Here is a 21,336-nt window from a genome sequence, read left to right as displayed (position 1 = left end):
CATAAGCCAATATGCCTTAAATTCAGAAGATTAATACCTACAATGTAGCCACTAAATGCTTGAAAAGTTATGATCAATTTTCCGTATTTATTCATTCTTATAGTTCAACACCCTAGAGCAGTTGTGTATCAACTTCACCAATGAGAAGCTGCAACAGTTTTTCAACCACCACATGTTCGTGCTGGAGCAGGAGGAGTACAAGAAGGAAGGCATTGATTGGGAGTTCATTGACTTTGGGATGGACCTGGCTGCCTGCATTGAGCTCATTGAGAAGGTTAGCATGACTTTTTAAGCCTTCAAGACAGGAAAGATAAGTTGCCCATCTTCCTATGTCAAATTACAATCCCAGTTCTAAAAGAATAAGCAGTAGTGTTTCTTGACATACTTGTATACTCTGATCCATTGTGAAGTATGTCCTAATGTTATTAAAGAATAAAGTACAATAGTTTGTAGAAAATGATAGCATATATATATATATATATATATATATATTTACATTTTTGACTTTTATTCCTATATGATTTTGTGAGTAAGGAGAAATGAATGAAATTACAGTTAATTCTCTGAGTATTGAAATTAACAGCAGTAATCATACTGGTATACTGAGCACATATCACCCTCACATATAACAAGGCAAAAATATAAGACCTCAAAATGTCTTAGAGGTTGAATAGTAGCCCTTCAGCAATCATTAGGCACTTTAAAAAGTACTAGAGCTCATTGGATACCTACTGATATCAATGAAATATATGTATGAATCCTACCCTAAGCAGTGGGAAGGAAGAAATAAATACCATGGTCATATAACAAAACTACAAACAATCAAATCAAAATTTACAAAAATATGAAATACAACAACAGACTAGGTGTTTAAAATTTGGGAAAATTAGTTTATTTTTAAATATTAAATATAGTATCTCTACAAAAAATTATAGAACCCTAAGAATGGTACTAATTTTCTTTTCTACTGCTTCAATTTCTGACTCATCAAAGTGGTTTTCGGGAAATAATTTGTGAATTTGTGGAATCTGCACAGCTATGTCAAATTTGCTGCTGAAAGAAGTCAATCAGCTTAGGAAGCAAAACCAAATTAACATTACTTAACTAACTCCATGGTGGAGCATGTAGCTTAAAGAACAAAGAGGTTTAATAATATTGTATGAGATGCATTTTCTCTTGGCGTGTATTCACTTTAAGTCATCAGACATAATCCTTTCTTCTGACACTCTTGTCATGTCTAAATTTGGAGTGAAGTTACACTATCAGCAGATTAGAAAAAAAATCTATATGGAATAAGAATTTAGTTTTGCAATAGTACTTTTTAGAATTTAATTTTATGCACTGATCATAAAGTTTTCCAGATGGCATGGATGGACTTTTAAACTGAGTCTTTCTAGTAAACGTATCATGTATGTCCTTGATACATATCATTCCAGTTCCTCTACAGAAATGTGGCATGTTCAGGTTTATATCAGTGACATAAACTATTATAGCATAACTGCATGAGCGACTCAATATTATCATTCCTTTTTTCTATTCATAGCCAATGGGCATCTTCTCCATCCTGGAAGAGGAGTGCATGTTCCCCAAGGCAACAGACACCTCCTTCAAGAACAAGCTTTATGAACAACATCTCGGGAAATCCAACAACTTCCAGAAGCCCAAGCCTGCCAAAGGCAAGGCCGAGGCTCACTTCTCGCTGGTGCACTATGCTGGCACTGTGGACTACAACATAATTGGCTGGCTTGATAAGAACAAGGACCCCCTGAATGAGACTGTGGTGGGGCTGTACCAGAAGTCTGGGTTGAAGACTCTGGCATTTCTCTTTGCTGGGGGACAAGCTGCTGAAGCAGGTAAATTTTAATGCATTAATATGTTCTTACAAAGAAAAAATAGAAATATACTGTTTATCAGACACAAATACAGCTATGCCAAAACTTAACATGAAAATACTGACCAATATAAGTCTAATAAAAGGAAGTATTTCTAATAACTATGGCACACTGCCTTAGGATTTTCAGAGCTGAAATTAGTACTGTAGATCATTTAGTCCACAGTCCCATTTTATCAATGAGGAAGCAGAGATTAAGTGACTTGTTCAGAATCACATAACTCATTTTTATCACTGTAATAGTATTGCTTCCTTCAAAGATACAGCTGAGTTTGAGATAATAAAATCTTTTCTCAGGGTTCATGTATATGGGGAACTAAGGCTTTATTTTCTTAACTGTGCTAAAAGATGGAGGCACGGGCAAATATAAAGTAAGATCTCCCTGCAGGTGAACAAAGGCTCACCTACCTGGGTCCAAGCCTGCAACTTTGTCTGTTGTGGGAAATGTATTCACTAATAAGGCATTATCACTCTGTCTCTTGGGCATACTCCAGGAAATAGACATTGCTGGTCTGGAGTTGGGGAGTCCTATGCCCTCCCCACATTTCCCCTTTTACTCACAAGTTTTTGTTGTTTTGTGAGCCAAATCTTGTATTTTCTTAATCTACAATTGAGGGAAGAAAGATATGGAAAGTATAGGAACAAATAAAAATTTAAATTCTAACAGAATTTTTGGAAATCTTCTTATCTATGGATAGTATTTCAAAGGCTAGTGAAAATACTTCTAATTTTTCTATTTTCTATTTATAGAGGGTGGTGGTGGAAAGAAAGGTGGCAAGAAGAAGGGCTCTTCTTTCCAGACAGTGTCTGCTCTTTTCAGGGTATAGTATAATCTTAAATTTCAAAGATATACTTTTATTTTAAAAAATAAAATTATGAATTTTTAAAGATACCCTATGTAAAAGTGAAAAACTAGTGATATACTGAAAAATATCTCATAATTCGGGTAAAAATTTACCAAAAAAGAAGATACAGTGTGTCCCTTCACCTCAAACATTATGATAAAGGAACAATTTCCCCTGAGCTCCACCCAAATCTAACAAATCTAATATTAAATTTCATTTAAAAAAACAAACCTTATTTTAACAAAACCTATAGGTAGAGGGAAGGGGAAAACAAAGAATTGAGATGTGTTATATACATTTACCAATTCCCTACAAAGAATGCAGTAATAATACACTGCAAATATGTGTAAATAAAAATTTTTAATTAAAGAGCCCACTGTATTTAATTATATCAACTGCATATGCTCAAAGTCTCAATACAAACTTTCTATGACTATAAGTACTTGAAAATAGTAGCTTGAGATTGACTGATTTTGTATCACTAGTAATTTCCTATCTGTACTCCATATGTATGATTCCTCTTGGTCATCATGATTTGGTAGAGATTACAGGTAACTGACAGGAGCTCTTATGCAGATAGGTGTAACTACAGATTATTTTAAAACATTTTATATGGTTTTATAGGAGAATTTAAATAAGCTGATGACCAACTTGAAGAGCACTCACCCCCACTTTGTACGCTGCATCATCCCCAATGAAACTAAAACTCCTGGTAAGATACTTCTGTGATCCAAATAAGACTCTGGTGTGACATCCTTTTGGACTATTGTATGAAAATCATACCATTTTTGCAGGTGCCATGGAGCACGAACTGGTCCTGCACCAGCTGAGATGTAATGGTGTGCTGGAAGGCATCCGCATCTGCAGGAAGGGGTTCCCAAGCAGGATCCTTTACGCAGACTTCAAACAGAGGTCTGAGTCTCATATGTTCCCATGTTTTACATAAAGCAAGGTTTGATTTTCAATGGCATTTGCTCTCCAAAATTTAACCTATCATCCTTTTCTTTTTAATTTGACAGATACAAAGTTCTAAATGCCAGTGCTATTCCAGAGGGTCAGTTTATTGACAGCAAGAAGGCTTCTGAGAAGCTGCTAGGGTCTATTGACATTGACCACACCCAGTACAAATTTGGTCACACCAAGGTACCAGTTGCCCAAAATTCTGTCATTACTTTTTTCCTTCTGGACTTTCTCATGAGTGGAAATAACACATTTAACTTGCTTTTTGCCAAGGTGTTCTTTAAAGCTGGCCTCTTGGGAACTCTAGAGGAGATGCGAGATGACAAGCTGGCTCAACTCATCACACGCACACAAGCCATATGCAGAGGGTACCTGATGAGGGTAGAGTTCAGAAAGATGATGGAGAGGAGGTAAGGAACCGATCATAGATCTTCCTCCGCATTCTTTTAGGAGTGAATTCAGTGCATCCGCTACTTTTGTGGTGATGGTCACTTTCCACAATCTTCTCTACTTACATCTGTTTTCCTTTTTCCTACAGGGAGTCCATCTTCTGCATCCAGTACAATGTCCGTGCCTTCATGAACGTGAAGCACTGGCCATGGATGAAGCTATATTTCAAGATCAAGCCCCTCCTGAAGAGTGCAGAGACAGAGAAGGAGATGGCCAACATGAAGGAAGATTTTGAGAAAGCCAAGGACGATCTGGCTAAGTCAGAGGCAAAAAGGAAAGAACTGGAAGAAAAGATGGTAGCTCTCATGCAAGAGAAAAATGACCTGCAACTCCAAGTGCAAGCTGTGAGTATCACACATTGCATGCTTCCGCCATACTTTACTCCCTAATCACTATATAAGAATTTTTTCTTAAAGTTTAAAAATAAAACCTTCTGAGTTTAAGGCTTAAAACTAAAGGTTTCTTATTTTTAAGGGTTTTTTTTATTTCACTTTTTGTGATTGCCTGCCCTTCAAAAATTCTAAGACCCAGGCCTAAAGAAACAATAAATACAATAAATGCTGCAACAGTCATTATGCATGCACACATTGTTTTGTTCACCAGTGTGCAAAGTCATAAAACATCCCTTAACAGTTTCCTTTTCTGGGGCTGGGGAGATGGCTCAGTGGAATAAGCACTTCCTTGGCAAGTGCAAGGGCTTGAGTTCAATCCCCAGTTCTGCAAAAAATAAATAAATAAATGAAAATAAAACATTTTCTTCTCTGAAGGATTATTCATTTAAATTATTCTCTCTTCAGTAAATATTTTTGTGTATGAGATAGAAGTTACATTATTTTTTATCAGGGAACAAAAATGTTAATTCACCCTTGAGATTGAGAAAACTGAGTCCTAGATTGAGTAAGCGACTTTTCCAAAAGTATCAGAAGTCACTATATTGAAGATTTTTGCCAAAAGGCTAGTTTCCCTTATTTGACTTTCAAAACATGGCTTTTTTTTTTTTTTTTTAAGGGAAGGGTCTATAGGGTGTTCAGGGTCTCACTACTAGATCATACTCCTAGTGATCTGTCTGTTTACAACCTCCTAAGAGCTGAGATTATAGGCACAAACCATCACGCCCAGTCTCAATTGCCATCACAGCACACCCTGGGAGCAGGGCCGGCATGGTAGGCCCAAGGATTGAACCCCTGGCCCCTGCTCCTGTTTCAGGCATTTTAATCTGCTGAGCTATTTGGCCAGCCCCCAAACATGGCTCCTGGAGGGAATACGTTACTATAGTTAATTGCTAGACCAAAATAATTAACATTTTGTATATTTCAGTTTTTAAAGTTGGCAATTTTAAAGTTGGCAATTTATTTGGCATATCTGTTGACAAATCTAGTAATCATTTAAGTTTCCACCATTTAACAAATTATTGTGTGTTTGCAGATATAGTTTAGATAAACTTAAATGTTTAAATTTTTCCTTTAGGAAGCAGATGGCTTGGCAGATGCAGAGGAACGATGTGATCAGTTGATTAAAACTAAAATCCAGCTTGAAGCCAAGATCAAAGAGCTCACTGAGAGAGCTGAGGACGAGGAAGAGATCAATGCTGAGCTGACGGCCAAGAAGAGGAAACTGGAGGATGAGTGTTCAGAACTGAAGAAAGACATAGACGACCTTGAGCTGACATTGGCCAAGGTGGAGAAGGAAAAACATGCCACAGAGAATAAGGTACAAATTATGATCAATTTTAGGTTATTCAGAAGTATTAATTTGTCACCAAAGTATTTAAATAAAAGCATCATCTTAAACTTGCTGAACATGAAAGGAAAATGCCGTCATAATTCTGTCATGTCTCCGGTCTTCACCGCCTCCATCCTCTTGTCCTTACATTTATCTCTTATTCATTGAACCATGTAAGCCTAAGTTGGCTTCTGGTTTGCATATTCCATCTTAGGCTGACATAGTCCTAAGATATTACTGTTTTTCATCAAAATGACACGTTGTCATTAACATTAGCATACTTATTATCTATCCAAATCTAAAGGTTAAAAACCTCACAGAGGAGATGGCAGGCCTAGATGAAAACATCGCTAAGCTGACCAAGGAGAAGAAGGCCCTCCAAGAGGCCCACCAGCAGACCCTGGATGACCTGCAGGCAGAGGAGGACAAAGTCAACACCCTGACCAAAGCTAAAACCAAGCTAGAACAGCAAGTAGATGATGTAAGTGTAGAAATCAAAATGTTCCCTCCAAGATAGATAAAATAAACAATGGTGACACAAAACTCTCAGTAATCTTCGTAAATAATAAAGTTCTCAGGTTCTATCTTTTAAATTTTTCCTATTTAGCTGATGGCAAAGGGCTCAGTGCTTAAGAAGTTAAATAAAATTCATTATAAATTTAGCTTGAAGGGTCTCTGGAACAAGAAAAGAAACTTCGCATGGACTTAGAAAGAGCCAAGAGGAAACTGGAAGGAGACCTAAAATTGGCTCAAGAATCCACAATGGATGTAGAAAATGATAAACAGCAACTTGATGAGAAACTCAAAAAGTAAGTATGCACAGTTCAGCTCTGACCTGCTTGTTATATGCTAGTGAAGACATATGTTCAAAGTGTCTCTAAAATATTACTTCATGGCATGTGGGGAAAATAATGGTATCTTTGACTTTTTTATTTAATGAAAAGCACACATTATTGACATGTGAAATATGTACCACTCATTTCTTTAACATTATCATAATAAGAAAGTTTAGCTACACACAGTAAGGAAGACTGGTAAGAAAACTGTATATGCTAATGTGTGGCTCTCTAGGAAAGAGTTTGAAATGAGCAATCTGCAAAGCAAGATTGAAGATGAACAGGCCCTTGGAATGCAGCTACAAAAGAAGATTAAGGAGTTACAGGTAAATCATAATCTCCACCTTTTCTGGGCACTATAGGGAATGAAACTGCCATGAATTTGCATTAATATTGCTATCTTACTAACAGGCCCGCATTGAGGAACTGGAGGAGGAAATCGAGGCAGAGCGAGCCTCCCGGGCTAAAGCAGAGAAGCAGCGCTCTGACCTCTCCCGGGAACTGGAGGAGATCAGTGAGAGACTAGAAGAGGCCGGTGGGGCCACTTCTGCCCAGATTGAGATGAACAAAAAGCGGGAGGCTGAGTTCCAGAAAATGCGCAGGGACCTGGAGGAATCCACTCTGCAGCATGAAGCCACGGCTGCTGCTCTTCGGAAGAAGCATGCAGATAGTGTGGCTGAGCTTGGGGAGCAGATTGACAACCTGCAGCGGGTCAAGCAGAAGCTAGAGAAGGAGAAGAGTGAGCTGAAGATGGAGATAGATGACCTTGCTAGTAACATGGAGACTGTCTCCAAAGCCAAGGTCTTTCTTAGTTTGTCCCTTTTTTATCTTCATTTATAAAAATTCAAAATAAATTTGATATTATAAAAGTCACAACCAAAATAGATATTATCTGAAGAGCACATTTTTCCTAAAAGCAATGTACTGAACTAAGTCACTTAAACTGTACATCTTACTAGTAGAAATCACTTTAAACACTATTCCCATTTCCATGAAAGAATGCAATTACAAAACTTATCTAAAGCCATATGAAGGATATAAATGATGTTCATGGTTTCCAAAGGAAAATAATCTAATTTTGACCTCATGAATTTAGCCAAGCTTATATTTTAAATTATTTCTAGGCACCATGAAGGTCTTTGATAAAAATGGTAAATAAAATTCAGTTCCTTTCTACATGTAGTTAGAGACCTCCAATCACAGCCTAGTGATGAAATGTATCATCTTTTCCTGTTTTCTATCTCCCACCACAGGGGAACTTTGAAAAAATGTGCCGCACCCTAGAAGACCAGCTTAGTGAAGTGAAAACGAAGGAAGAGGAGCAGCAACGTTTAATAAATGAGTTGTCAGCCCAGAAGGCACGTTTACACACAGAATCAGGTCAGTCACTGAGTGTCTGTGGCCTTCGGAGTGATGAGGAATGAAAGAGGCGCCTCCATCCACAAAACACAGATCATTTTTCAGGCATTTATTCTTTCATAGTTACTCCTGCATCTTTCTACTATGAAGTGATAAAAAACAATGATCATAAGTTATAGTAGGAGGAAATAATCAAGCTGTCTATACTCTGGAGATTTTTTGTTGGCTTGGCATTACTCACAAAAATACCAAAGCCACTGGGTATCTCAGCACTCAGGAGGTGGAGGCAGGAGAATCATTGCATGTTCAAGGTCAGCCTGGGCTACACAGTAAGACTCTGCCTAAAAATGCAAAATCAAAAAAACAAAAACAAAACAAACAAAAACACAAAGCCTAAAAGTCTCATACACTTTTGAAGTAATTAGAACAACCCGCTCAATACACTGAAACTTCCTTCTAACAGATGAAATAAGAGGGTTCTCATATGATATCCTTCAAATTTTCTTCACCTAAACAGTAGAACTAAGTCACTTGTGGGTTTTTTTTTTCTACAGGTGAGTTTTCAAGACAGCTGGATGAAAAAGATGCTATGGTTTCTCAGTTATCCCGAGGCAAGCAAGCATTTACGCAACAGATTGAGGAATTAAAGAGGCAGCTAGAAGAGGAGACAAAGGTGAGACATCTTTCAATCACTTGAAGTGTGCAACAGGGCATACTACTGAACTCCACACAGAGACAATGGATGATTAGAACATTTACTTATATTATACGTTTTCTATCGGTCTAGGCTAAAAACGCCCTGGCCCATGCTCTACAGTCAGCCCGACATGACTGTGACCTGCTAAGAGAGCAGTATGAAGAGGAGCAGGAAGCCAAGGCTGAGCTGCAAAGAGCCATGTCCAAGGCCAACAGTGAGGTTTCCCAGTGGAGGACCAAATATGAGACCGATGCCATCCAGCGCACAGAGGAGCTGGAGGAGGCTAAGTATGGGCTTGAGATAGAGCAGAAAGCAACAAAAGTAAAAGCAGTGAAAAAAAAGTAAAGAATGAGATTATTTCAGGCACAGGGAGGTGAAGAATTTCAGTCTATTTTATTGGAGGTGGTCAATTTGACCATATTCTTCTTATAGCTCAGTATATGCCAACTGGAGAACTGGACAAGAATTGACCTTTCCACATCTTAATACAGAGACATCTTGTATTTCTTTCCATCAAAATGTGTCATTCAGCCTATACTTCATAAATTAAGTAAGACCAATTCCCTTTAACAGAAGGAAAAAGGAGAAACTGAGGTTATCTGGTACATTATTAATATTATGGTTAACAATAATCAATTTGGGGCTGGGGAGATGGCTCAATAGAGTAAGTGCTTGCCTGGCAAGCACAAGGGCCTGAGTTCAATCCCCAGTTCTTCAAAAAAACAAAACAAAAAAACAATAATCAATTCTTTCTTAGTTAGAGTGTTAAATGTTTGGGAAAATATCAAGGGACTGATTCAAAATTACACATGAAGTTTGAGGAATAAAATTCATGGCAGTTACATATGAAAGGAAAAAAATTATAATATTTTCTATGGATATCTAATCTAGAGGATTAATGACTAGCTGTACAACCTTGATTATGTCATATATAGCAAAGAAGACCACACTAGAAAATAACTAAGAATTCTATCTAATATAATGCCTCCATTCATACATTCCACTGTCTGATCACATTTTGTTTGCTCACTCAGTTTAAATGCTAACTCTTGTGCCCCACCTTCCTAATTATGCTTAATAACACGAGGTAAGAAACACTATGAAGAACAGAATCCTACAAAAGGAAAAGTGCCTATTAAACTATTTTAGAAAAAATTGTAGATATAAGGGCTAAAAATTCTTGTGAAAAGTGTGGCTTCCTAGTGAGTAGATTTTTTAATTTCATTATGGTAACGTTGATTCTACTCTTGGTCACTCACACTGACCAATTTCTTAGGAAGAAGTTGGCTCAGCGTCTGCAGGATGCAGAGGAACATGTTGAAGCTGTGAATTCCAAATGTGCTTCTCTTGAAAAGACAAAGCAGAGGCTCCAAAATGAAGTGGAGGACCTCATGATTGATGTGGAAAGATCAAATGCTGCCTGTGCGGCTCTTGATAAGAAGCAAAGGAATTTTGACAAGGTGATTCATAATGACAGTTTCCTAGGGGAAAACTAGCATTGTTCTTGTTTCCAGGGGCTAACTACTGCTGTACCTACAGGTTCTGGCAGAGTGGAAACAAAAGTACGAGGAAACCCAAGCTGAACTTGAGGCCTCCCAGAAGGAGTCCCGTTCTCTCAGTACTGAGCTGTTCAAGGTGAAGAATGCCTATGAGGAATCCCTGGATCAACTTGAAACACTCAAGAGAGAAAATAAGAACTTGCAGCGTGAGTCGTTGGAATCATTCCATTTCAAAAATTGTAGAGAAAGATCTCTTCAATTTTTCATACCCTTCAACTGAACTTTTCTATTTTATTAAATTACAGAGGAGATTTCTGACCTGACTGAGCAGATTGCAGAAGGTGGAAAGCATATCCATGAACTGGAGAAAATAAAGAAACAAATTGATCAAGAAAAGAGTGAATTGCAGGCTGCTCTAGAGGAAGCTGAGGTACACGTTTTGTTTGTTCACCTATACATTATAAATAGATTCAAAAAATCATAGCTCCTGAGATCTATTAAGTTGCAAGCATTAGGTAGCAGATAAAATTCTATGAATAATATTCAGTTATACTTTGGGAATGCAAAATTAATACCCTAAATTAGGATTATGAAATTTTATGAGTTTTTAAAATGCATCTTAGAGAAAGCATCAAAACATGGGAAGTCAAAGGCTCTTTAGGTAACCTACATGCTCCTTTTTTTAAAGGCATCTCTTGAGCATGAGGAAGGCAAAATTCTTCGCATCCAACTTGAGTTGAATCAAGTGAAATCTGAGATTGACCGAAAAATTGCTGAAAAAGATGAAGAAATTGATCAGCTGAAGAGAAATCATCTCAGAGTTGTGGAGTCGATGCAGAGCACACTGGATGCTGAGATCCGGAGCAGAAATGATGCCCTGAGGATCAAGAAGAAAATGGAGGGAGATCTCAATGAAATGGAAATCCAGCTGAACCATGCCAACCGCCAGGCTGCTGAGGCAATAAGGAATCTTAGAAACACACAAGGAATACTCAAGGTACACTGGAGTAAACATGTTCTTCTAAATGCCATTGTATAACTCAACTTTCATTACTTTATGAGAATTATAGCTCATAAATTATCTAATAATCAGTTAAAATTTATGTACATTACTGCAAATGAGCATAATTCTGTCTAGAAGACCCAAAACAGAGAAAGCAAAGTGATGACAGGTAGAGAGAAAGAGACAGTGATAGAGTTTAGCTGCATTCCACTGCATTTATCTGAACTTCACTTAATATGTAAAATAATGCTGAGCCAGCTGATCTCTAGGAATACTTTCCTAATCCAAATTTTATAGATTTAACCAGAATATTTATAATACAAGAATAAAACAGTACAATATTGTATTCTTTTGAGTAGAAGCACTACCAGAAGTTTCCAAAAACTTGTGATTAAAGGTACTTGTAGATGGCTATCTAACCAGGCTATAAGTTATTGAGAACAAAATGTGTACATGTCCCTAAACTTCAAGTGGAACATGTGTAAAGAGTCTTCTTCTCTTTCTTTGTAGGACACTCAGCTACACCTGGATGATGCCATCAGAGGTCAAGATGACCTTAAAGAGCAACTGGCAATGGTTGAGCGCAGAGCTAACCTAATGCAGGCTGAAATCGAAGAGCTCAGGGCATCGCTGGAACAGACTGAAAGGAGCAGGAGAGTGGCAGAGCAAGAGCTTCTGGATGCCAGTGAGCGTGTGCAACTCCTGCATACTCAGGTGAGGTTTAGGTTTGATACATGTACTCCCTGAGGCTAAAAACAACTTCAAAGGATACACATGTTTATAAAACAGGGAGTGATCTTGGCAGGCATTCCTTCCTAGAGTTCTGGAAAATGCAGTAGTGTGAGTGTGTACTGACACATAGCTGGTTTACAAGTGTATTTGTAGGCTGGCATACTCATATTTATTAGAAATAATCTGGAATTTAAGCATATATAATGAAGCACAGAAAACCACCTAGGAATAACCATATATACAACATTGGTAACTGTCTTCTTTTGAAACACTAAGCTATAAACAGGGAAATAAAGTAGAGAATTACAATAAGCCACTAGATAATATTTATGTATTACAGAGCTACATAAAGTTAATCATATAGAACATTAAACAAAGCCTTTAGGGTCAAATACCTGGAGGCCATCATCAGAGGTAGTGCATAATTGTCTAGAGTAGATTTGTTAAATAAACTGTGGTATATCCTTTCAAGGACCAATATGCAGAACTGTAGTATACATATACTGTCAAGAAAAATGTTCACAATGTATAAGAGAAGAAACAACTTTAAAGTAATATAGGATGCATGATTTCTGTTATAAATGCACAAGAATCATCCAAAAGGATAATTAAGAGTTATGAATGGCTATCTCTGGTTAGTGGGAGTGTAATAATTACTTTTGTCTTTTTCTAATTTGCATATTTTTCTACAACTGACATATATTATTGTTACAGTATATAGAAGAAGCCATTATGGCAATGTTAGATGATATACTACAAATAATTTTAAAATTACACTAATATACATCGTTCCTCCTACTCATTTGAGTAGATAGAATTGACTAAATATTTCAAGTACTATCCACTTTGCAAAAACAAAGAGGATTCTCGGTTCATTTCTTATACCAATAATGTTACTTGTGCACTTATATTACAGAGATAATCAATATAAAAAATGCTAAAATTTAATCCACTTTTCCATCCACTATGTAGCACTACATAGTATACATCTTTAAATGTGAGTGGTCCTATTGTATGGTTAGAAATAGCCACAGATAATGGTTGAATTCATTTCACATTAGAACTTAAATTCTATCTGCAAGAATCTATGAGTTTTATGAACAGATATATGGATAAAACAGAAAAAATATGAATGTAAAATTAAGTTTTGATTTAGATTTAGCCTAAATATCAGTCACAATCAATAATTTAATGTCTACATATGCTAATTCAAACAATGTGAATGGTCATAATTGTGATAATTAAATTTTCCTCCTTTCTGTTAATTTTCAACAGAACACCAGCCTCATCAACACCAAGAAGAAGCTGGAATCAGACATTTCCCAGATCCAGGGAGAGATGGAGGACATCGTCCAGGAAGCCCGCAATGCAGAAGAGAAGGCCAAGAAGGCCATCACTGACGTGAGCAGAGGGGAATCCAGCAGTGGCGAGCCTGTAGCTTGTTGTGCTCTCTCAGTCCCTACCTGACTCTGTTCTCTTCTCACCAGGCTGCCATGATGGCTGAGGAGCTGAAGAAGGAGCAGGACACCAGCGCCCACCTGGAGCGGATGAAGAAGAACCTGGAGCAGACGGTGAAGGACCTGCAGCACCGCCTGGATGAGGCCGAGCAGCTGGCACTGAAGGGTGGCAAGAAGCAGATCCAGAAGCTGGAGGCCAGGGTGGGTGCCCATGCTTTCACTGGATTTGTGACCTGTTCATGTGGCCATTTAAAACCAAACTGTGGGATGCTTTTGTTTTTTTCCAGGTGAGGGAACTTGAAAACGAAGTTGAAAACGAGCAGAAGCGCAATATTGAGGCTGTCAAAGGTCTTCGTAAACATGAGAGAAGAGTGAAGGAACTCACTTACCAGGTGATTGGCCTTTGCATATTTTTCAGGATTTCAGATTTCAACTAATAAGACATTTCCACAAATGGCACTATTTGCTGCTTCTTTCAGACTGAGGAGGACCGCAAGAATGTTCTCAGGCTGCAGGACTTGGTGGACAAATTACAAAGTAAAGTTAAAGCTTACAAGAGACAAGCTGAAGAAGCAGTGAGTATTTCTTCAGTGAAAAAGAAAAGCTTAGGAGCATATCTAGATTTGGTGGGACCCTGAGTTTTCTAGAACTTAAGGAGTTTTCTTTAACAGTGAACACAAAATTAGGTAGTAAGTTAAATATTTATTTGGAATGAGAAAACTTGCCACAAATTACTGGAGCTTTAGAGGTTGTGGTTCATTTCTGTTGTGAGCCCTTTATATAATTTTCCAAACACTTACACATACAAATACTTCTTGACTATACCACATTTCCTTCCCTAGAATACTCTAATCTCTAAGAGTCAGAGGGGTATAAATTGAGGGCATAAATTCTAAGCCTTATTTAATCTTGACAATGAATCTACCTCTGGACTGCTTGTTTTTTTCAATTATCTATTTCATACTGTTAATTCTGAAATCTTCTTTAAGATTTTCTGCACCCAATACCACCACTGATTCTATTTTTTAAAAATTTGCTTTATGGACATTTGGTTAAATTTGATCTTTATTCCTCTGATCTCTGTTGCCACTATAGCATCTTCATTTTTCCAAGAAAAAGAATCAAGCAAAAAAGTCTGGGTGGGAGAGGGGGATTGTGAACACACTTATATAGGCAAGTTGGTAGGATGCCCTGCCTTCAAGTATGTATGTCACTATGTAACAAAACATTTCGTATTGGAATTCATGAAGCAAATCCTCTAGCCACTTTTAGTAATGAAGGCAAAAATAATCAGAAAATGTCAAATGTTCTTGTTCTCTCAAATGCGTAAATGCACTTCTCTTCTCAGGAGGAACAATCCAATGTCAACCTTGCCAAGTTCCGCAAGATCCAACACGAGCTGGAGGAAGCCGAGGAACGGGCTGACATTGCTGAGTCCCAGGTCAACAAACTACGGGTGAAGAGCCGGGAGGTTCACACGAAAGTCATAAGTGAAGAGTAATTCATTCTACTGCTACAAGGTGACCAAAGAAATGCACAAAATGTGAAGTTCTTTGTCACTATCCTGTATATGAAGGAAATAAAATCTGCAGAAAATTTTGCAATCAAAATGTATTTGTCTATTAATTATGTTTTATTATGCTATTAGAATTAATTCACTTATTCAGCATTTATTGGGTTTCTACTATGCACAGAAAATGAAGATGAATGAGGACAATAAACCAAATTTAATAGAAGGTCAGTGATATACCGTACTTGGACAGGATGGATCAGTAATAAATACACCCTCAATTGCATTCAACTAATTTTATTGAATGCCAAGTATGTGTCCAGTACAGAAATAGGTCCCAAGGAAACAAGAGTCTTTCCTGTCTTTGAATTTAACCCTCTAAGACAGACAGCAATTCAAACAGTTATTGTGCAGTGTATATACTGTGACAGAAGTATAAAAACAAACTGTGGCAATAACATAAAGTGAACTGTTAAGCTGGGAAATACAGTTAAACTTCTGAGCAGAAACTGAGCTATGGGCTCAAAGATGAGTAGACAGCTATCATGGGATCCAGAAAAGAAGATGGTCATTCTAAGGAGAGAACATAGGCATGCAACCTCAGAACAGTTTATGCTGAGGCATCAGAAACAAAGACAGTGGATTAAAGCACCTGTTTAGGCAGATGCAAGGGCCAGGGGTTTGATCCCCAGCCTGTTGTGCTGCCCCCCTCAGGGGGGGCATGCTGACATGCTTGGGTGTGGTGGCATGCAGCTGTAATTCCAGCACTTGGGAGGCTGAAAAACAGTAAGGATCACTACAAGTCCGATCTGTGTAGTGAAACCCTGTACTAAATACATTAAAAACAAACAACAAACATAGAAGATGAAGGTAAATATAGAAATCAAGGTCCGCCTGTGTAAGAAGGGTATGACCTCAAATGCAGTGCTGAAGCACTAGGACTTATACAACCCAGTCAGATTACATGAGAAGTGACACAACTCTCAGAGCAGTATGGAGAGAGCACTGAATAGGATGGGAAAGAACAGGGTGTGGGGACAGTGTAGACCATGATTTTGGGTGAAAATGAACAAAAATGCAGACTAAAAACAGAGTTCTCATACCACTGTGTGAAAGGGATTGAAAAGCATTGAAGAGGTCAAATAGTTGCATTAAATTCAAAGTACCTGCTTTACTTTGTGGCCACAGATTTCATTTCCTTTTGGGAAAAATTGTATTTTCCTATCAAGTTTTTCCTTTTCTGCTAAGGAACTTAACTTTTCTCATTATCTTATATATTTTAAAGTGGAACCAAAAAGGGAATTTATTAATTTCAAATAAGAATATGATGAATATTTTTATCGTAGCCATCTTTTTTTCTTTGATATGTTCTTGAAGCTTAAAACTTGGCTTCATTGCAGGGATATCCAAAAAATAAGCCAGACAAATACCAATTTGCTGTTTTACAGTTGTGAATACCCTTTTCCAATGAGCCTATTTGACAAATCCCTTCCCCTAGTGTGGGAATCCTAATTAGTAATGAGAAGCTTGCTTCAAGAGAAGAGAGTTTAAAGGGGATACAAAATAATTATGAGGAATATTTCACCTAAGCCATGAGGAGGACTAATGAAGTAGCCTGCTTAGAGAAGGCATTTATTACCAAATCAAATTAAGCTCTGTAGAGTTAACCTGTTGACCTCAAAAGCAATGAGCAACTGCTTTATTTTTTTGTCTCCTAACTATTCAAATAATTGCTTATGTGGAGAGTTGAGAGTGAATTCTATTATATATGGGTCAATTACTCTGGGTTCTCTGATTAAAGAAGCAAGTATATACTGTCACAGTTATTCTGGTTAATATTTGTGCTTATCTTCTTCACAGATTGATGGATTTAAAAAATTATTTCCTCATTTACCAGAACAAAGCCACACATGATAATTTTAGACTGCTTTTACTACTCTTTGCCTGCTTTAAAATTGATATGAAGCATCACAGAGCTTCAGGAAATGTTTCTAATGTACTGATGCTGGTTATATGAATGCAAATAGGAGGGATGCAAGGGGTAGGTGAAAGCTGTATCTAAGCATGAATATGCTTTAGTTGGGAACAACTGAGACAGTTTAAGCCTGATTCCTGCCTGATCACAGAAGTAAAACTGTAACTGAAAGCAACTGAGACTGGAAAAAGATTGTGAAAATTTATAAAAAGGCAGGCTGGGTGTGATGGCACAGGCCATAATCCCATCCCTTAGGAGGGCTGAGGGAGGAGGATTGCTGTGAGTTCAAAGCTAGCCTGGAACTGCATAGTGAAACTCTGTCTCAAAAAGACAAAACAAGGGGCTGGGGAGATAGCTCAGTAGAATAAGAACTTCCCTGGCAAGTGCAAGGGTCTGAGTTCAATCCCTGGTTCCACCAAAACAAACAAACAAACAAACAAAAATCCAAAACAAGGGGGCCAGTGAGATAGCTCAGAGGACTACAGTGCCCGCTTACGCAAGCTTAGACAAGCACAGGAACCAAGGTTCGATCCCCAGCACCACACGCTATGCCAGCTCCACTCCCAGGGCAGACTGAGCCAGCCACAGAGTCCAGGCATGATGGCGCCCACCTGTATTCCCAGCTCTGGGGAAGCTTTAAACAGGAGGATCACTATGAGTCTGAGCTGTGTTGTGAGACCTTATAACAACCAAATACACTAAAAAAAAAAAAAATCAAAAACAGAAAAGGGACTTTAACTCAAACTGTTTAAAATGCACACACAGGGAATTAGGTAGAAATGACTAACCCTAGTGTTTTTGGTAACCAGTCAGATATGTCACTAACAGAACCACCTCATGAGTTCATAAGATTAGTTTCTTTGCTTTTCTTTGTTATGAGGATGTAAGGACCATAGTTACTAGAAATAAACCCTGAGACTATTGCCATAGTGATGCTTGGAAATATTAATCTCTTTTTTCAAACTCCATTCATAAGCATTCAAATAACCAAACAGATATAAAGAACAAGGGAAAAAACCTCACAACTCCAAAGATTACTTCACCTTTTATCTTTTTTAAATTAATTAATTAATTTTTCCATAATTTTATTGAGAGACAAATAGCAATGAGACAGTTTCAAACCAAATTGGTAGGACAGTTTCAATAATCGACATATTGCATACTGTCTTCCTAGTGGTTATTTGCTGTACAAGATGCAGACATGATATCCTATTTACAAACACTATTAGAAAAAAATCCCTCTATTCATTAAGAAAATGTAACTATATATCTATCCCAACCACTTTGAATACACAGATACAAAATGGACATTCATTTATGTATCCCTTTTTTTTGTTTAGTTCCATCGTTTGAGTATTATAGGTATGTTAACTCAGCAAAATATTCTGAAAGAGTCCAGTAATCCATAATAGTATTATTGGGTCTTCTGCTTGACTGGCAGTGTCAGAAATTGTTGACCTGAGTCCCCTACAGCTAACTTAACAGCATGGCTTTACTTCTTATACTTCATTTTTATACTTTTCTGTTGGATGGTTAAGACCAAGATAAAGCAAGACCTATGCAATAAGAGTTGTAGCTTTTGGATCTGATAAGGTCAGTGAAATCCCCTCAGGATTTATCCTGAGACCCTGTACCTCAGATTGTAGATCCTTTGTCAGTGTCAGCCATGTGGATGAATCAGGACCATTGCTTAGCCAATGTGCTCCCTGTGAAAGCCTGAGAGAATGTTTTCTCTCCATGTGACTCTCCTTAGGCACACTCTCCATCATCAATCGCTTTCCTCTTTGGCTCCATAATCTCCTTGATCAGAAAATTTGGGACACTACCGAGTTATGTGACGTTACAGTACAAGATCTCATATGTCCTGAGTCTTAATTGACCTTGCAAGGCTAGGGTCAAAATGTTGGCTTTCCTTGCGGCCCTCCTTTTTCTCTAATTTTGGTCTGCAAACTTAGGTTGTTAATCCTCTAGAAGAGAAGTTTATTGTTATTACCATACAACCTAGGCTGTTAAGCTTAACCTCACTGTCTGAATATCAAACATCTTTGGCATAACATGGAACAGGTATTTTTCATCAAGTATTGATATGCTGAACTTTAAGTTCCTACAGAATATGATGAAAAAAACATTTAAAAATTAAAATATATTTTAAAAATAGGCATAAAGAATTATATAATTCTTTTTTTTTTTTTTTTGCTCCGAATGCCTTCAGGGCAAGTTTGGCAGGCTTGAGTTGTGGGGATCGAGCCACAGCAACCTGAGCCTGATTGCTTTGTTGAAGCAGCCACTTAAAGAACTGAGCTATGGGGCAGGCCCACAGAACTATATAATTCTTATATTTACACATAAATCCAGAAATCTAACCATATACAACCTTGTAGCAGGACAGTCCCGCAACATTCCTTTTCCTTGTCTCCTGCCTTCATTCACCACCCCCTTCTTTTTGAACAATCATCTACCCGAGAGACTGCACGGTCACCTTCATTTTATGTTGAAATCTCTTGTGGTTAGAGACTGAATTTTGGGGATCTTTTAGAAGTTATGCTAAAACACAGACTGGGCCCTATCTCCAGAGTTTCTGACTCAATAAATCTAGGCTGGAGCAAAAAAATTTACACTTCTATTAAGTCTCCCGCTGATGATGATACTGTATTTTATAACCTACATTCTGAAAACCAAGGCTTTATATCAATTAGCATATCTTTTACAAAGAAATTGCAATCTATATTTTATAACCCTATGTTTGCACCTATAAATTAAACCACAACTGCTTTAGGCCTCACTTTCTTCACCTGTTAAATCAAGAGGTTGAGTTAAATAATTTGTAAAATCTTACCTATATGTTTTTATTCCAAGTATTATCAATAATAGCAATACAATAGTGTTTTAAAACTGTAAGCCCCTTTGTTTTATTTGCAAAACACCTTCATATGCAATTTGTCAATTATTGGATTTTCACAGCCCTATGAAATAGAATCTCTTGGAAACTTATAAAAAGTATAGTGGTTTGTCAAAAGTTGTATGGCTAATAAATTATAAAGTCAAATTTGAGTAAAATCTTCTAATTTTTCATCCTGAAAGTAACGCACTGTTCTAGGTTTCCTCCTTACTCTGACCAATAAAAAGATCTTACAACATCAGTCCAAAAAAACAAGGCCAGCAATTTTTCATTTTGCCAAAGCAGAGGAAGGGTTGCTTTTCTTCATTATCCTTAAGATTTGCCCCTTAACATCTGCAGGAATCTGGGCAAATTGCATCTTCTTACAGAGGAACTCTCTGGTTACCCAGTAGCTAATGGCAACCATTTCCTCTTTTCCTAACAATTATACGTCTTGCCTTTCTCATTTGCTTTATTTCTGACTATGGCCCTTATCACCACCTTACTATCAATCAATCAATTGCTTAATATTAGTCATGGTAGGTAATTTTTACAATAGCAGAGGTTGCTTTGTTCATTTAAAATATCTGAGGAATTGGACATTGCCTGGCACATAACAGATGTTTTAGAAATATTTGTAGAATGAATAAAAAGATTTAATAACATAAGAACTATGTCATGTTCAGTGCTAAGTATTTTACATGTATTACCCCCAAATAGATCCTAGTTCAGAGGATGCATTAACAGTTCTTTCGTAGTAATTACCAGAACTACAAAATTTAGTAACAAGTCTTTCACTTCCAGAAAGATGAAGTAGCTTTATTTTTACCTATTCCTCCTACTAAGCACAACTAAAAGGCATGGCTCTCCTACAAAAACCTAGCATAAGAGACTCTGAAAGATGGAGACCAGAAGGTTGACCAGCTGCAAGTCTCGGAACACCAGGAATGTTATGGTAGTACATTATTGAAGCTTTCCATCTACAATGAATGTATATGATTTGCAGCTGAAAAGGCAAACAACTTGGAAACACAAGGGATATACACCAAAGGAAAAATTCTTTCTCAAGGGAGAAAACAAATAAATGGGCAGCCTAGTAAGACAGAAAACATTTAGCCAATAACTGCCCAATTCATATAACACAGAAAATACACACACAACTGTGCCTTACCATACCCCCAGGAAAAACAAGAATGGAAAGTCTATACTTCCATTTTTATGAAGTTTTAAGAAATTGTCCCAACACCTCCAATGAAGTAGTGTCAAAGGAGTAGCAACACAGAACTTCCATCCCTATTGGTCAATAATGTGCACCTGACAGGGTTACTAGTGAAAACAAGTGAATCCATGACTTTCATCCACTGAGTAACCTCTTGTCCTTGTCATTGTCAGAAACATCTACAGGAAAGCCATCATTTTCACAATTCTGCTGGTGAAAATAATGCCCATCCAGAAATCATAAGATCAGCCATAGGTGTTAACAGAAAATAACCTGAACTTAAAAGCAGAAGGTGGCACTACT

At 37.5% G+C, this 21,336-nt stretch overlaps 1 protein-coding gene across 1 annotated transcript in view; it reads left to right on the top strand.

Annotated features, from left to right (window-relative positions):
- The window catches only part of Myh4 (myosin heavy chain 4), a 25,148-nt gene extending 10,087 nt beyond the window's left edge, over positions 1-15,061 (top strand). Inside the window, exons 15-40 of the mRNA XM_004645167.3 lie at positions 104-274; positions 1,544-1,853; positions 2,642-2,712; positions 3,361-3,448; positions 3,531-3,648; positions 3,756-3,879; positions 3,970-4,106; positions 4,235-4,490; positions 5,614-5,856; positions 6,173-6,349; positions 6,532-6,677; positions 6,940-7,030; positions 7,116-7,505; positions 7,958-8,084; positions 8,618-8,736; positions 8,851-9,047; positions 10,037-10,220; positions 10,300-10,465; positions 10,565-10,689; positions 10,948-11,256; positions 11,773-11,976; positions 13,270-13,395; positions 13,482-13,652; positions 13,739-13,843; positions 13,931-14,026; positions 14,800-15,061. Coding sequence (XP_004645224.1) covers positions 104-274; positions 1,544-1,853; positions 2,642-2,712; positions 3,361-3,448; positions 3,531-3,648; positions 3,756-3,879; positions 3,970-4,106; positions 4,235-4,490; positions 5,614-5,856; positions 6,173-6,349; positions 6,532-6,677; positions 6,940-7,030; positions 7,116-7,505; positions 7,958-8,084; positions 8,618-8,736; positions 8,851-9,047; positions 10,037-10,220; positions 10,300-10,465; positions 10,565-10,689; positions 10,948-11,256; positions 11,773-11,976; positions 13,270-13,395; positions 13,482-13,652; positions 13,739-13,843; positions 13,931-14,026; positions 14,800-14,952 — 4,404 coding nt within the window. The 3' untranslated portion in view covers positions 14,953-15,061. The remainder of the gene's footprint in view (positions 1-103; positions 275-1,543; positions 1,854-2,641; positions 2,713-3,360; positions 3,449-3,530; positions 3,649-3,755; positions 3,880-3,969; positions 4,107-4,234; positions 4,491-5,613; positions 5,857-6,172; positions 6,350-6,531; positions 6,678-6,939; positions 7,031-7,115; positions 7,506-7,957; positions 8,085-8,617; positions 8,737-8,850; positions 9,048-10,036; positions 10,221-10,299; positions 10,466-10,564; positions 10,690-10,947; positions 11,257-11,772; positions 11,977-13,269; positions 13,396-13,481; positions 13,653-13,738; positions 13,844-13,930; positions 14,027-14,799) is intronic.
- The last annotated feature ends 6,275 nt before the right edge of the window (positions 15,062-21,336 follow it).

This window comes from Octodon degus, unplaced genomic scaffold (assembly GCF_000260255.1).
Source record: "Octodon degus isolate 3935 unplaced genomic scaffold, OctDeg1.0 scaffold00219, whole genome shotgun sequence".
NCBI classification, from domain to species: Eukaryota; Metazoa; Chordata; class Mammalia; order Rodentia; family Octodontidae; genus Octodon; species Octodon degus.
This window is presented reverse-complemented; position numbering and strand designations above follow the sequence as displayed.